Here is a 13,945-nt window from a genome sequence, read left to right on the forward strand (position 1 = left end):
CTAGAAGGTCCTTCCTCCACTGGGACCTCGTCCTCCTCTATCGCCAGCCCTCCAACGCTTCCAACTTCTCTTCCTCCTACTGGGGTGTGTTCTCCTCCCTCCCTTCCGTTATCTCCTGGAAGCCTGCTGGACTTCCTCCCCACCTCCGCAGGGCCCGGCAGGAGGAGGAACGAGTTCAGCAGCTTGCTTTCGCCAGCCCGATCAGCGAGCAGAGAACTTCTGCCGCTCCTCCTCCTTCCGTCAAAATGACAGCAGGGGGGATGCCGGAGCGCTCACAGTCAACCGTGTCTGGGCAGCAGCAGGAGCAGCAGGAGCAGCATCAGCAGCAGCAGCAGCAGCAGCAGCAGCAGCAGCAGCAGAAGCATCATCATCATCAGCAGCAGCAGCAGCAACAACAGCAGCAACAGCAGCAACAGCAGCAGCAGCAGCAGCAGGTCTCACCTCCTCCTTCCCTGAGGAATCATAGCACTCATGCGGATGGCTACTCCGACGACTGCATCTCCATCGGCGACTCCGTCTCAGATCTCGAGCATGCGGCTGTGCTAGAGCATGCTCCTGTGCAGCCAGCCGCAAACTTGACTGCTAGTGATCCTTGCGAGGAGGGCGAGGGATCGGACGAGCTTGTGGTACACGAGGAGCTACCCTGTCCCTCTGTCCTGCAAGCGAAGCAAACCGTGAAGAAGCTGGGCAAGAAGGAAGTGGAGAGGGAAGAAGACCCAGAGAGCGAGATGGTGTCAGGGGGTGAGGAGGAGGAGGAGGAAGAGGAAGAGGAGGAGGAGGAGGAGGAGGAGCACAAGGAGTCAGCGAAGGAGAGCTGGCTGAAGCGAGTGGCAGCTGGCGTGATCCACGGGGCTCGCAAGGGAGCCTGCGCCATGACAGGGTCAGGAAGCGCTACACCTCGAGGCCTGCTGGGGATGGCGGACGCGATGAGCGACAGGGAGGAGAAGGGAGGGTCGACACCGAAGCCCGAGATCAAGGGAGGAGTCATGAAGAAGAGCGCACAGCCTGAGAAGCCCAGGAAGTTCGGCTCCCAGGACCTCAGCGTTGCCCTGCAGGGCCCCCAGTTCCGGTCTAGCTCAAGGCGGTAGATCTCATTGAACTAAGTGACTCTCTCCGACTCTGCACTGAAGGGTACGCTGTGTATGCCAGTGGATCCGGGGCCCGGGGTGGAGTACGGTACGCCCGGCGCCGCCCGGGCCGGCCGAGCGCCGGGGGGCCGCCGGGAGGCGGCTGGCGGCTGGGCCGCGGCCGGCCGCCGGGGGCGGTACGGTACGGTACTAGCCCGGGGCAGCGGCTCCCGCTGTCCGATCATGCCCCGGCGATACGGTGGCACTGGCATGTCGTGCCGCGGCACTGTGACGGAGGGCTGAGCGAGGCGAGTCTGGCGCAGTGCCCGACCGCTGTGGGTGGCCGTTCAGAGTCGCCCCGGCCCGGGCCGTGTGACTCTCCGGAGTCCGAGGCTCAGTCCTACTCGCTCGCCGTCGGAGGCGGCCCGGCCGCCCGGCGGCCCGGGCGCCGTTGGGACTGATTTGCAAGTTAAGTGAAAAGTTCAAGTCGGTTGGATATGTAATGGAGAATTAACGGCTCTGAAATCTTGCAGCCTCTGTAACGGCTGTCAGCTTTTAGATCTGAGAGGTCCTAGAATGGTCCTAGTCCAATAGGCCTTCCTACAAAGGGGTCGCGTGTGGTTCTAAAGGGAGCCTTAAGGGTAGGGGTAGTAAGTTAGGTAAATAGGGGTAATGAGTCAGTCAGGGGTAGGGGTGCTGGGTACAATCTTGGATAAGACCGGGTAGGGTAGTCTGAAAGCATGGCAAATGTAGGGTACTTCCATTTAAAATGAAGGGTGGGGGTACAGATTGTCGGAGTGCGTGGGGGTGGTGACCTCTAAAGGGAGAATGGAATGGAGGAAACAGGGGAGTGTCGGACAGCGAGTGAGGGATGATGGAGAGAAGACGAACAAGACAAGAAGAATCGCAGAAAGTGCGATATTGAAGAGAAAGGAAGATTGATTGGCAGATGCTGAGATGCGGAGGAGATGAAGCATTGATGTACGCGGCATCCCGGAGTGTAGAAAGTGTGTGTCAGGGTAAAACCTGAGGTTGACACATGAGACATCGAATGGAAGTAGGCACGTCATGGTATGCAGTGCTCTGTAAGAAGTCTTTCAACACGACATATAGCAGTGCGACGCAATATCGAGAGTTGATTGGAGAGAAGAAAGGTCCTGCGTACGGCCAGGCTCGATTACGAAACTTTTCGTGCAGAAAGGGACAACTTTTCGTAGTTGTGGTTGTGACGAGGCTGATAGGAGCAGACACCTTGTTCGAATCTAAGTTAGGCCACTCATGATCTGATTTATCTCCTTATCCTCCTGATATGAGTTTTCTTCTGATAACGTGTTCGTTCGAAGTTCTGAAAGGACACGGTCGGTTAAACTCCAACGAGGAGTAGAAATGGAAGAACTCTTTGCGGCACACAGACGTTTGGGCGTGGCTGTTAACTCTACAGATGATGAAGTAAGATTTCATTCGATCTCTCCCTCCTTGGAAGGCGTCCCATCACGTGGCGTGCTCTAATCGCATGTCAATCAGCTAAAAAGGGCTTTTCGAAGACTAGCGCTTCAGCATCATCCGGACCGAGCCAAGGTCCCTTCATCTTCTCCATAGCAACTCCTGAAAGAAGGTTTCTCCAGGTCTCTTCCGAGGCCTGCTCGCGTCAGTTCCTTGAAGCTCAAAGGGCTTATGAGATGATATGCGACTACCGCAAGCGGCGGCAGCTTGCGCGCGAGTATGCCGCTAAGGGACCGTCACCCGCTACAGCAGAGATGCATCAGGCAGCAGGTGAGGATCTTGTTACTCTCTTCTGCCCTGTGACCCGGGCCATCCTCCATCACAGCTGCAAGTGCCGCCGCCTCTCGTGCTCCAAGGGTGATGAGCAACATGACGGCAGCGATGGCAGCAGGCGCCATCGTCTGCGCCGGAGTGTACATGGGGACATTGAAGTACAGGTGCGCGATGCCCTTTACCACCTTGTGTCCAGCTGAAGAGGAACAGGTTTGCCAAGAAGGCTCTGGAGAGACACTTGTCCGGGAGCTACGTGGTGAAGGCCGAAGAGGCTCAAGTGAGCGCATGACGAGCAAAAGACACTTAAGGACGTTCTAGGATAACGGGGATACGCATTAAAAGAGGAGCATAAGGGGATGAAGTCAGTCCGACACAATTCCTTGTCGCAAACTTTAATCTCGAGCAACACGCAGAGAACGCAGCCAAAAGAAAAGGCATCCTCACGAGCCCGGGATTTGCGAGTTCAAAAATATTCGGCGGAAAACTCACAATCACCACGCCCTCCCCAGCCGGCATTTGATCCCCAGCTCGGGATTACCGGAGGCAATACTGACAGCATCTCAGTGGGTGATAGTATCTACAGGCTCTTCATGCAGCATTGAGCCGATCAGGGCTACGGTTCCTCCGATGGCGACGAATCCTCCCATGATCGGTCCCCACGTCGTTACTCCCTCCGTGGCTGCTGATCGGAAGTGGGTGGCTGGTCCAGAACCAGTGACGTTGTTCGCTCCATTACGAGGGTCAATCTTTGGTTGTTCCTGTTGTGAAGGAGCTGGAGCAGCCTCAAGCTGACTGCAGGAGTGTCAGACAGAGTGAGATAGGAAGGAGGGTGGGGCAGAGAGGGGGCAGGGGCTGGAGAGGAGGAAGAGAAGGAAGAGCAGTATGCAGGGTGGGTGGGAGGGAGGGCAGTGGGAGAGAAAAAGGGAGAGGAGGAGGGAGAGGGATGGAGGAAGGGAGAGAGGGAGAGAGGAAACAAGGGGAGAGGGAGAGGGAGAGGGAAATGCTTACCTTGTCCACATGGACTTTTTCAGGTCGCAAAGCGACGTACATTCTTGAAACATGGTGGCTGACTGTGGGAAAGAGTTTGTCAGGATGACAGAAAAGATGGTTAGCAATGCAAACAAGGTGACTGAAAAATGCAATATATCGATTGACTGGAGGCAATCGACGACTGCCGGATCGAAAGAGAAGGATTGGAGCACACCAGGCAAGGAAAGACAAACATTTGAATTTTCTTAAAACAAAATGACCGAAGCATTTCATTCAAGGCAGTCTTTGACCAAAACAAACAGACACAAATATAATGATCGAAAGTACAAGGAAATTTTGCTAACGAACAAATGCATCATCAGCAACCTCGAGTTTGGTCACATAACAATACCAAATCAGACCAAGTCATGCAACGAATCATCCCCTCCAAACACAACTGCCAATCGCTCCATCTGCTGACAAACTCCCATAGAATTCCATTGGACATGTACTAGAGCAGCCCTTCATCCTTCTCACAGCCTCATATCAAAATCATTCATTGTTTTTGCAGACTTGCTATCACAAGTGAAAGGAATCGAAGAGCAGCGTCTTTCTGTTGAAGACTTCACACTACCCTGTCTCTCTTAAGCTCTTTTTGACGGGCTGTGTAACTATCATCATTTTCGGTATCAAACCCTCCCCTCCCCTCCCCTTCCTCCCCCCCCACCATCCCTTCCTATAATGTTTTCCGCCCATGGCGACCAGAAATAGTTGTCCGTTACGGTAACATCAAATTCCGTTACATCAAGTCAACGTTTCTCGGAGCCCCCCGGGGTAGTAGGTGACTCGGCAGCCACTCGGAGCAGGCCCGGGTCTGAGGGGATGCGGGGCCGTGTTTGGTGGGCGGCGATGGGGATTCCTTGGTTGGGGGATGTTGGAAGGCGGATGAGGAGGAGGGGAGGGAGAAGCATCAGCGTTGTTTTGAGCTGCATGTTGTCTCTCAGAGTGTGTCAGGGACTTGGCATCAGCGAGAGACTATGGACTACGTCGGACTTGTGCGGTTTCAAAGGCGTCACATCTTGCAAAGGCGCCTTGTTGTTAGCAGATGTCGGTGAGATCGTACAAGAGAAGCCAAGAGCGCCGACATTCCTCCGAGGTGCAGCGGCCGGTGCGATTGCGGGTGCATTTACTGAGGTTGTGCTATACCCCATCGACACTCTTAAAACCAGACTACAATCTACCGGCGTGGCGAAGCTGTTACGTAGCAGGAACGTTATTAAAAGCCTATATGCGGGATTGCTTCCGAGTATTGCGGGATCGGTCCCAGCAAGGTATGAACACGAAGATATTTTTCTTTGTTTCTTTTGGAACACGCTGTGATCCCTCCTTATATTTGTGTTTTTCTAGCGCAATCTTTTACATGGTATATGATCAGGTGGTGAGACATTGGAAAGGTGAAAGCAAAGAGGTCTCCCATCTCCTGGGCGCTACCGTAGGAGGCATCGGTAAAACTCCATTCCGCTCCTTGTTGCTGTCCTTGAATACCTTTGCCTTGTTCCAGTGTCTTCTGTCATCCGTGTCCCTAGCGACGTCATTAAGACTCAAATTCAAAGCGGCAATATGTTTGGAGTTCGAAATTCGATTGCGACGTAAGGATGACGTATCTCTTCTCTGTGCTTCTGAACATACACAAGCGTGCTGAGGTCGCGAGGTTGGCGAGGAATGTATGCTGGGTATCTGGCTTTCCTGATGCGCGACATTCCCTTCGACGTCATCGAGTGAGCATAAGTTTCCCAGCCAATCCTCTGTCTCTGACCATATCGGTCGCAGGTTTGGTTCATATGCCAAGTTCAGGGAGCTGTATTCTGCAGCATCCAAGGGTGAGGGCAACCTCAAGTGAGTACTCGGTGATGGGACGATGGATGTATGACAGAGATGTGTACCTAGTCCCTTCGAAGACTCCATGCTGGGAGCAATAGCTGGAGGACTGGCAGGAGCAGCAACTACTCCCCTTGATGTCCTGATGACTCGGCTGATGCTACAGGTCACGTCAAGTTTTGTTTTTCCTCCTGCTGAGCCTTGAAACGCACAGGCACAGTCTTCCCAAACACCCAGGATAAGAGCTGTCCTCACAGAACTCCTCCATCGGGAGGGACCTGCAGGTAAATCCTCACGATCTCTTGTGTTTCTGCATTGCGATGGGGTGAATGGGGCGTGCAGGACTATTCAAAGGCATCGGTCCCCGTATTGCTTGGCTGGCAGCCGGGGGCCTCTGCTTCTTCGCTGCCCTAGAGCAGGCGAAGCATGCCCTTGGCCTCGATGAGCAGAGATGACGTCATGACGTCCAGACCCTCTTGTAAATATTTCCCCGTGCATTGCAAGTGAAATCACGTTCCGGAGGACAGTGCTGTTCGCGCCATGATTCTTTGACGGGGCCTTGAAACCTCTCCTCTTCAATTTTTTATTAAGTTTTTATTTATGAACCTGTTGAACCTGCTGACCCCACCCCCCTGGTGTATTAATATCTCGGTACCAAATCTTGACAACCCCCACCCTCCGTTTTACAACTTCTCCTATTAGACCCCTTTAATGCATAACCAAATCACCCCTATCAAGGACCAGTGCATGTACCACCCCCATGGCAAGGTTTCTTGCACGAACTACCACCCTACCCTTCTTTACGACCATGCAACCGACCCTCCTTGGAAACATATCCTTTTTTTGCAGATACGAAACTATCCTGGTGGGTGGGCCCACCCTCCTGAATCTACAGCACACACCCTTCTTGAAGGCTACCCTATACCAGATTATCATTACCCCTTAAATACCAGTCAAACACGGGGTACTTTGATTGAAAATACATAACCCTACCCCTTCAAATCTCCACCCCACCTATAGCTCGAATTGCATCTTCTCACCCCACCCCGGGTCTCTGATCCTCACGTATCGTACCGATTTGTTCGCGGGTACCCACCCATCTTGATGACGAATATTTTGGTGGAAAGGTAGGGTACCTCTGCAGACATCCAGCATCGTCCCATGGAGTTGACCCGGTTGTACCCCCACCCCCTGATACTTTCAAGTACCCCTCCATCTAAAACCATCTTAAAGGAAAACCACCCCAAGAAAGTACCACTTAAAAGCAACCACCCCCTGTTGTGATTTATTGGGAACTACCCACCCCCTCGCATAGCTGTCACCCTGATCTCATGCTAGCGTCGTCCCTCCAGCATGGCCCGATGCCTCACCAGCGCTTGTCATGCTCATCGTTCCTCCCACCCACATAACCCCCTTGCTCGCCCTCCCAACTTTGTATCCTGCTGTTTCAACGTCTCACTCTCTTTCTATCATATCTTCATCTCCACCTGTATCTCCTCGTTCTACCTGCTTGCAAGGCATGCTACCCTTGCTCTCTGATCCTTCATGGCCTTCCTAACCTATCTCTTGTTTCGTCTATTGTTGTTTGTTGCTTTCTATCATCGAAAACTTCTGGTTCAGTTCTTTTGTACTCCTTGTCCATCTGGCCAGCCATCTCTCCATGTTACTACTTGGACCTCGCTCAAGCTCATAACTGATTCCTCTTCCCACCTCCGCCTCCACCTTGCTTCCCTGCCGCACGCTCATCTTTATCAATATCGTCACGTATATGTGAGATCGATGGCTGGACTCACTTCTCAATCTTCTACACCGTGTTTTGATACGCATCTTCTCAATCTTCTACACCATATTTTCATACGCATCCTCTTCAATGTCGTTGGCCATGAGAAGTTGAATATCTATCAAGTTATTGGATTCTTCCGTTCAAAGCCCTTAACTTACTAGGTAACCCTGATTCCTTGTTCACTTTTTGCTGGTGTAGGAGTCTTGGATGGGAGTAAAGCGTCGGCTAGCTATTGATGTCACTATGGTATCGTCACTCCTTTGAGTCGAGCTCCCTTTGAATCAGATCGTTATCGACAGGGAATGGTGGCAGATGTCTTGCTCTAGATGATCAACTGGACAAGGAAGAATGGAAGGCAATTTTTACTTGGAAGAATTTGATCGCGTGATTTTGACACGAGTGCAGGTGGCATGTTACCAGACCCGATGCCTTCCAGGTTCGGTGTAGGGGACGCCGACGCTGTCAGGCAGCGAAAGGAGGTGCGAAGTTTGAACGTCAATGGTCGGATGTTGGTTCGATTGACATACTTTGCTCTCACTGCAGGCTGAGAACCGAGCGTATGAAATCAAAATTTCGAACACCAGCAATCCCATTCATTTGCAATGGATTTTGGGGAGACAGTACCCTGTTCTGGAGGGACAGCTATATTTTATGTCAATAAGTGATTTTCGCATGCCTTGCTGCAAGGTTAGAATGCTGATGCAGCACTAGGAGAGGAAGCGAAATTAAAGGAATTGATTGAGACAAGAAGGCGGCGGGGTCAAGATGATAGGTGCTTGTTCACTACGTACCTATGGCTGCGACGTCAAAATTTGTTTCCAGGGATTTTTTCTCCATAGACAACGAACTTCTATATTTCCCTTTCTGTGCTGATTTTGGACCGTTGAACTATGGTAATTCAGGACGACAAACAATGATTTATTTGCACTCATATGCGTTTAGGGTGTGTACAGAAATTTATTCAGGTCCTCAGAAAGAAACTCGATTTCTTTCCAAAGGTGCTCTAGTAGATACGTCTGTCTAGAATAATTTGTTTGTCAAAAGCATGGGAAGTCAGTTGTTCTTTATACATCTGCGGATCCGAAATCACGAACAAACGCTGCAACATTATTGGGGTGTTTTTTGGTGAGTCATTGCATTGACATGTAGCAATCAAGATGCTGAACTACAATAAGGTGTTAGAGATGGATATGACTCCTGAAGAAGCCTGGGCACCGTTCGAGTGAGCTCATCGAGTGTATTGATTGAATTCTTGGCTTCCTGACTTTCAATCTCAGATTTTCCAACGCAGCTCCCTTTATTCCTTTCCATGAAGCTTCCTTCGAATCTGACGATTTCAACCTTGTGCCTATTGATGTCCTGCAAGGCCTGTATAAAGCGAAACAGTGAGACATTATGCGCGTCAAGAGGGAACTTTCTGATACTTGGATAGGAATGGACTGCTGAGACTGGATGACTTTGACATCGAATGGTATGATTACTGCGACCATCCGAACCATGCGGATCTACATGAGATAGTTCCTGGAAAATTTGTGGCTTTCAAAGGACCCAAGGAAGAGACCGTGTACCATAAAGATACCGGAGTGATGTATTTAGCTCCCAAGGTGCTGTCCCGAATTCGTCATCTCACTTGTTTGAACTGCTTGCCGTCAGGAATATTTCACCATCTTCCAACGACTGGATGTGACAGCGGTCGTCCGTCTCAATGAACCTCAGTACCGGGCTGAGGACTTCAAGGAAGCTGGTTTCAATCACTACGACATCTACTTCGATGATTGCTCCACTCCCGATGAGGAGGTTCTCAACACATGGTTCGATGTGTGCAGGGCAGAGCAAGGCACGATAGCAGGTACACAAGACTTGCAATGTTTCCGAGTACCTGACGTGTCGATGTGTGCTAGTCCACTGTAAAGCTGGTCTTGGGAGGACAGGGACTCTGATATGCGCGTGGCTGATGAGGAAATATCGTTTCACAGCTGCAGAGGTGATAGGATTCATTCGGGTGATGCGACCTGGAAGGTAGATCCCTATTCCCGGTCTTTCTCCTGCCATTTCCTCTTTTCCTATCAATTCTTTTCACTCTCCTTCCCTTCAGTTGCTCAACCTCTTCTTCGCTACCTCCATGTCCCAGCCATTCCTCGGTTTCTCTGCATCCCAATCCCTACCCTCCCCCGCCCTGCCCTTCTACTGTCGTCTTGTCTTCTCCCTCCTCATTCTTCTCGCAGTGTGTTGGGAGATCAACAAACGTTTCTGGAAGACAACGAAGACATCTTGTGGAGTCTGGGTGATCCAGATCTTCCACCGATCCATCCTTGTGGAGATTTACTGGTGTCGGATGTCGAGCCTGATACGGAAGAGGACTTGCGAGCGAAGGAGGCAGCGGCACGGCGGGCAAAGGAGAACACGGAAGCGATGAACAGGCAGGCGGCTATCAGAGCAGCAGCAGCAAGGTAAAGGCAGGAGGACATTGGAACAGGAGCAGGCAGGGGGCAATGGGGATGGGGATGGGGATGGGGATGCGGGATGGGGGATGATAGGTTCGAAACACTTTGTACACTTGCTGATAAATATTTCTCTCTGAAAGGGGATACAGCAGCTTCTTCAAGCTAATCGGCTACTGTCATTCTAAATTCTGCTTGTCTCATGTCCTTAGTGATCGAGGGTTGATGGAAGGCTGCTATAGCCTTGAAGACCCTTCTCCTCTTGCTCCTCCTCGTTCAACACCGCATCTTGCAATGATATCTCTAGCATTGAACACCCATACTTCCTGCACGTTTCTTGGAAATATGGATCTCTTTATCGCATAATCAGACCTGCAATTGAGCTCGTCCACCAATGATTTACGGCGTGTGATCTAATCATCTATTCTCTGTTCATCTGCTCATCTATCATCTGTCATCTATTTATGCCTCATCTACTCATCTACTCATCCATCTTCTACGATCACCTACGATAACCTGTATTCTTCTATTCTTCTACTCTTCTACTCTTCTACTCTTCTATTCTTCTACTCTTCTACTCTTCTATTCTTCTACTCTTCTACTCTTCTATTCTTCTACTCTTCTATTCTTCTACTCTTCTACTCTTCTATTCTTCTATTCTTCTACTCTTCTACTCTTCTACTCTTCTATTCTTCTATTCTTCTATTCTTCTACTCTTCTACTCTTCTACTCTTCTACTCTTCTATTCTTCTACTCTTCTATTCTTCTATTCTTCTATTCTTCTATTCTTCTACTCTTCTATTCTTCTATTCTTCTACTCTTCTATTCTTCTATTCTTCTATTCTTCTATTCTTCTATTCTTCTATTCTGCTACTCTTCTATTCTTCTATTCTTCTATTCTTCTACTCTTCTATTCTTCTATTCTTCTATTCTTCTATTCTTCTATTCTTCTATTCTTCTATTCTTCTATTCTTCTATTCTTCTATTCTTCTATTCTTCTACTGTTCATCTATTCACATATTCATCTACCTTCTTTGTCCATCTATGTTCATCTATCATCCTTTCTCTGTGCTTTGAGCTCATTATGTGTGCCCTACGTCGCTCTCCCGCATTCCTCAATGCCACATCATATCATAACCGGCTTTTCAACAGTACCCCTACCCCTTCTTGACATAGTATTGGTGCTGTTAGGGTAGGGTACAACCGGTCAAACTTCGGAGAGGAAAATTGAATCCCGAGGGGAGCGGGAGGAGCGGGAGGAGGGGGAGGGGAGGGGGAGGAGGGGGAGGAGAGGGAGGGGGGAAGGAGAGGGAGAGTGGGCAGGAGAAAGAAGGTAGGATGGAGGGGCAGGTACGGGGACAGGGAGAAGTGGGGACAGGGTGAGACAGGGTGAGCTTGGGGGGGAGTGACACAAGTAAAGAGAATGAGTCAGGGAGATGGCAATTTACAAAAGAGAGATTGGGGCAAGAGAGGATGATGGGATGAGAAGATGGGAAGTGCTTTCAGACATGTTACTCTTGAAATTCCGTGGCAAATGAGAATCTGAGAACCTTGCCAGGCTGTATAAAATGCTTGCGCAGCCACGGGTTGACTTGCTGCTGCGGTACACCAAGTAGCACAGAAACAGTTCGCACGGTCCCAGCATGGACCCAAAGGTGCAACACCTCTCATGCTCTTGCTGCTACTTGTAAAAGTTTCCTAGCTGGAAGCGCTGCTCGCAAAGCGAAGAGCAGCGGCTGATGCCTCGCCGAGCGGCCCTTCTGCGAGGAAGGAGAGCAGCGTTCTGTCAGAGGTGCCTCATCGTCGAGACAGATCAGATGAAGGACTCATGTCTTGACCGCAGGAAGCTGAGACGAGGAGGAAGGGTGAGGAGGACAAGCTGGAGAACGCTCTCACGGCAATCAGCACGCGCATTCAGATCCATGAAGCGGTTTACGCAGAGGAGAAGTCGAAGCTCGAGGTCTGCTCCCTGCGCTTCTGTTCACTCTCCTTGCTGAGCCTGAGCGGCAGGACGTCTTGAAGAAGTGCAAGGAGTGCGAGCAGAATCTCCAGCAGCTTGAGGAGGAACAGAAGACCAAGTCGAAGAAGTGGAGTCCATTCCTCAAGTACGTACAGGAGGAGGAGGAGGAAGGGAGGTTGAACAGCTTGCAGGACGAACAATGCGCAGAGGGCTCGAGTTGACGAGGTGAGGAGCGAGTCCAGAGGAGGTGAAGGAGGAGTTGAAGGGTATCGCAGACGCGGAGCCAGCTCTCGAACCTCGTCTCTATGCGTTTGCTTGCTGAGCAGAAGGTGGAAGGGGCGAGGCAGGCGGTCAGCTGCGCTCTCCTGCTCCTCTTCCTCTTGACTCTACGTGTCTTAGATCGAGCGAGCGAAGGTGGAGAAGGAGCATGTGATAAGCGCTCTCGCTGCTACAAGACTTCGTCGAGGTGCTTCATCCTCCTCGGGACCACCCTCCACCTTCCTCGTTCCCTTCGCCTCCCTCCCCCCTTCCCTCCTTTGTCCCCTCCTGCCTCTCTTCCTCCTTCCTCCCCACCTTCCGTCCTTCCATCCTTCCGTGTCTCCTTCCTGCCTTCCTCCCCTCCTGCGGGTGAGGACTGATGATCAAGTCAGATCTTCTTCAGAAAGCCGCGACGCTGGCAGAGAAACCGGCCATGAATGCTGGAGGCAGCGACTCGGAGGACGGCAGGCAGCAGCCGAAGAAGAAGGAGATGACGCTGACTATGAAGGGGATCTCCCTTCCCGATAATGTGCCCATCGCTCCTCCTTCAACCCCTGTCAATGCTAGGAGCGGGGGCAGCCTAGGAGGAGGAGGAGGAGGAGGAGGAGGAAGCAGCGGAGGAGGAGGAGGAGGAGGAGGAGGAGGCAGCGGAGGAGCTGGAGGAGGAAAAGGAGGTGGTAGCCTTGGAGAGGGACGGGGCACCGAAGGCAACGAAGTTCTGCTTGCCCGTTTGGCTCGCGAGAAGAGGAAAGAGGACGAGGAAGAGAAGACGAGCACTCCTGATCAGAATGCTTCTCCTCCTGCCTTCTCCTCCCTCAAGCGACTTTCCCCAGTCGTGATCCCCCACAGATCGGCAGCGGAGGGGCCAGGGGAAGCAGCAAGCGCCTCGTCCAAGACAACAGAGCAGGTGATCTCTGCCTCGACCTTGTTTTGGGTAACGAGAAGCAGGAGAAGGAGAAAGTGGAGGTTCCTTCTGCTATCAAGAGGGCTGCAGCAGAGGTGCGGGGGCAGAGGAGAGCTCTGGCGCGATGGGCATGCGGGGCTGAGGTACTTGGATGCAGGAGGACAGAAAGGGGAGCAAAGGAGGGGAGGTGAAGCAACAGCAGCAAGACGATCTCATCTCATGCTCATTGTCGGACGAGTCGTCGGACGAAGGGGTACGAAAGTTGGAGGGAAGGAGGAAGCAGGAGAGAGAGGAAACAGGGAGAGGAAAGATGGAGGAAGAGGAGACAAAAACTGCTGGGACGGGGGAGAGGAGGTGAGAATAGTTTACATTCTGAACGATCCGTTTCAGGTCTTTGATCTGAGTCGTTCAGTCTCTCTAAAGCCCATCGATGATAATTATCTGCCAGGTATGCGCCAAAATCACTTTATCCTCCTGCCAACTCCTTCTCCTCCTTCCCTCTGCTCATTCCCTCTCCTCCCTCCCCCCCTCCCTCCCTCTCCTCCCCCCTCTCCTCCTAACTCATACCCGCAGAATTGTTACCAATGGGAGAAGTAGACGATCTCACTGCCTCCTCACAGTCTCGAGCAGATACGAAGCTCTCGTCTTTAGATCGTTACATCAGGGGCAGGTGCCAGCATCCCCCTCCTCCCCCTCTTCCTCGTCCTCGTCCTCCGCCTCTCCCTCGTGCTCTCTCCTGTCTGCTCCTGACCGTGATGAAGCTCTCCGACTCGACTTGCACCATTCAGCTACCGCCAGGAAGAGGAGCAAGTGAGCGAGAGAGGCGAAGGAAAATGAGGAAAATGTGTTGGGGAGGGGTGGGGGCAAAGTGGAGGAGGAGGAGGAGGAGGAGGAGGAGGAGGAGGGAGG

The 13,945-nt window shown here is 51.7% G+C and overlaps 6 protein-coding genes across 6 annotated transcripts in view; 5 read left to right on the forward strand and 1 right to left on the reverse strand.

The window, feature by feature from the left end:
- Positions 1 to 260: 260 nt before the first annotated feature.
- Positions 261 to 1,088, forward strand: GUITHDRAFT_116589 (hypothetical protein; the record flags this gene model as incomplete). Its single annotated transcript, XM_005824098.1, has 1 exon — positions 261 to 1,088. One exon carries the CDS (start codon positions 261 to 263, stop codon positions 1,086 to 1,088), a length of 828 nt encoding a protein of 275 aa, XP_005824155.1.
- Positions 1,089 to 2,406: 1,318 nt separating this feature from the next.
- On the forward strand, positions 2,407 to 3,199 carry GUITHDRAFT_155011 (hypothetical protein). Its single transcript, XM_005824099.1, has 5 exons — positions 2,407 to 2,516; positions 2,592 to 2,645; positions 2,693 to 2,840; positions 2,896 to 3,007; positions 3,054 to 3,199. The coding sequence occupies exons 1-5, from the start codon at positions 2,454 to 2,456 to the stop codon at positions 3,130 to 3,132; spliced, it is 456 nt and encodes a 151-aa protein (XP_005824156.1). The 5' UTR covers positions 2,407 to 2,453; the 3' UTR covers positions 3,133 to 3,199.
- Positions 3,200 to 3,403: 204 nt separating this feature from the next.
- GUITHDRAFT_116590 (hypothetical protein) lies at positions 3,404 to 4,285 on the reverse strand (the record flags this gene model as incomplete). Its single annotated transcript, XM_005824100.1, has 3 exons — positions 3,404 to 3,635; positions 3,852 to 3,913; positions 4,235 to 4,285. The coding sequence occupies 3 exons, from the start codon at positions 4,283 to 4,285 to the stop codon at positions 3,404 to 3,406; spliced, it is 345 nt and encodes a 114-aa protein (XP_005824157.1).
- Positions 4,286 to 5,534: 1,249 nt separating this feature from the next.
- On the forward strand, positions 5,535 to 6,145 carry GUITHDRAFT_145141 (hypothetical protein; the record flags this gene model as incomplete). Its single annotated transcript, XM_005824101.1, has 5 exons — positions 5,535 to 5,590; positions 5,643 to 5,708; positions 5,760 to 5,856; positions 5,905 to 5,974; positions 6,033 to 6,145. The coding sequence occupies 5 exons, from the start codon at positions 5,535 to 5,537 to the stop codon at positions 6,143 to 6,145; spliced, it is 402 nt and encodes a 133-aa protein (XP_005824158.1).
- A 2,157-nt stretch (positions 6,146 to 8,302) lies between these two features.
- On the forward strand, positions 8,303 to 9,762 carry GUITHDRAFT_53869 (hypothetical protein; the record flags this gene model as incomplete). Its single annotated transcript, XM_005824102.1, has 8 exons — positions 8,303 to 8,416; positions 8,518 to 8,598; positions 8,649 to 8,695; positions 8,751 to 8,858; positions 8,906 to 9,077; positions 9,127 to 9,322; positions 9,375 to 9,492; positions 9,699 to 9,762. Coding segments are annotated over 8 exons (900 nt in total), but the record flags the coding sequence as incomplete, so codon positions are not given.
- A 1,795-nt stretch (positions 9,763 to 11,557) lies between these two features.
- GUITHDRAFT_145143 (hypothetical protein) overlaps positions 11,558 to 13,945 on the forward strand; it is a gene marked incomplete at both ends in the record, with an annotated part of 6,407 nt that continues 4,019 nt past the window's right edge. The window contains 11 exons of the mRNA XM_005824103.1: positions 11,558 to 11,569; positions 11,617 to 11,706; positions 11,758 to 11,874; positions 11,925 to 12,019; positions 12,066 to 12,099; positions 12,150 to 12,224; positions 12,274 to 12,340; positions 12,525 to 13,390; positions 13,427 to 13,484; positions 13,610 to 13,706; positions 13,798 to 13,846. Coding sequence (XP_005824160.1) covers positions 11,558 to 11,569; positions 11,617 to 11,706; positions 11,758 to 11,874; positions 11,925 to 12,019; positions 12,066 to 12,099; positions 12,150 to 12,224; positions 12,274 to 12,340; positions 12,525 to 13,390; positions 13,427 to 13,484; positions 13,610 to 13,706; positions 13,798 to 13,846 — 1,560 coding nt within the window. The remainder of the gene's footprint in view (positions 11,570 to 11,616; positions 11,707 to 11,757; positions 11,875 to 11,924; positions 12,020 to 12,065; positions 12,100 to 12,149; positions 12,225 to 12,273; positions 12,341 to 12,524; positions 13,391 to 13,426; positions 13,485 to 13,609; positions 13,707 to 13,797; positions 13,847 to 13,945) is intronic.

The sequence above is a fragment of the Guillardia theta genome (assembly GCF_000315625.1).
Source record: "Guillardia theta CCMP2712 unplaced genomic scaffold GUITHscaffold_98, whole genome shotgun sequence".
Lineage (NCBI taxonomy): Eukaryota > Cryptophyceae > Pyrenomonadales > Geminigeraceae > Guillardia > Guillardia theta.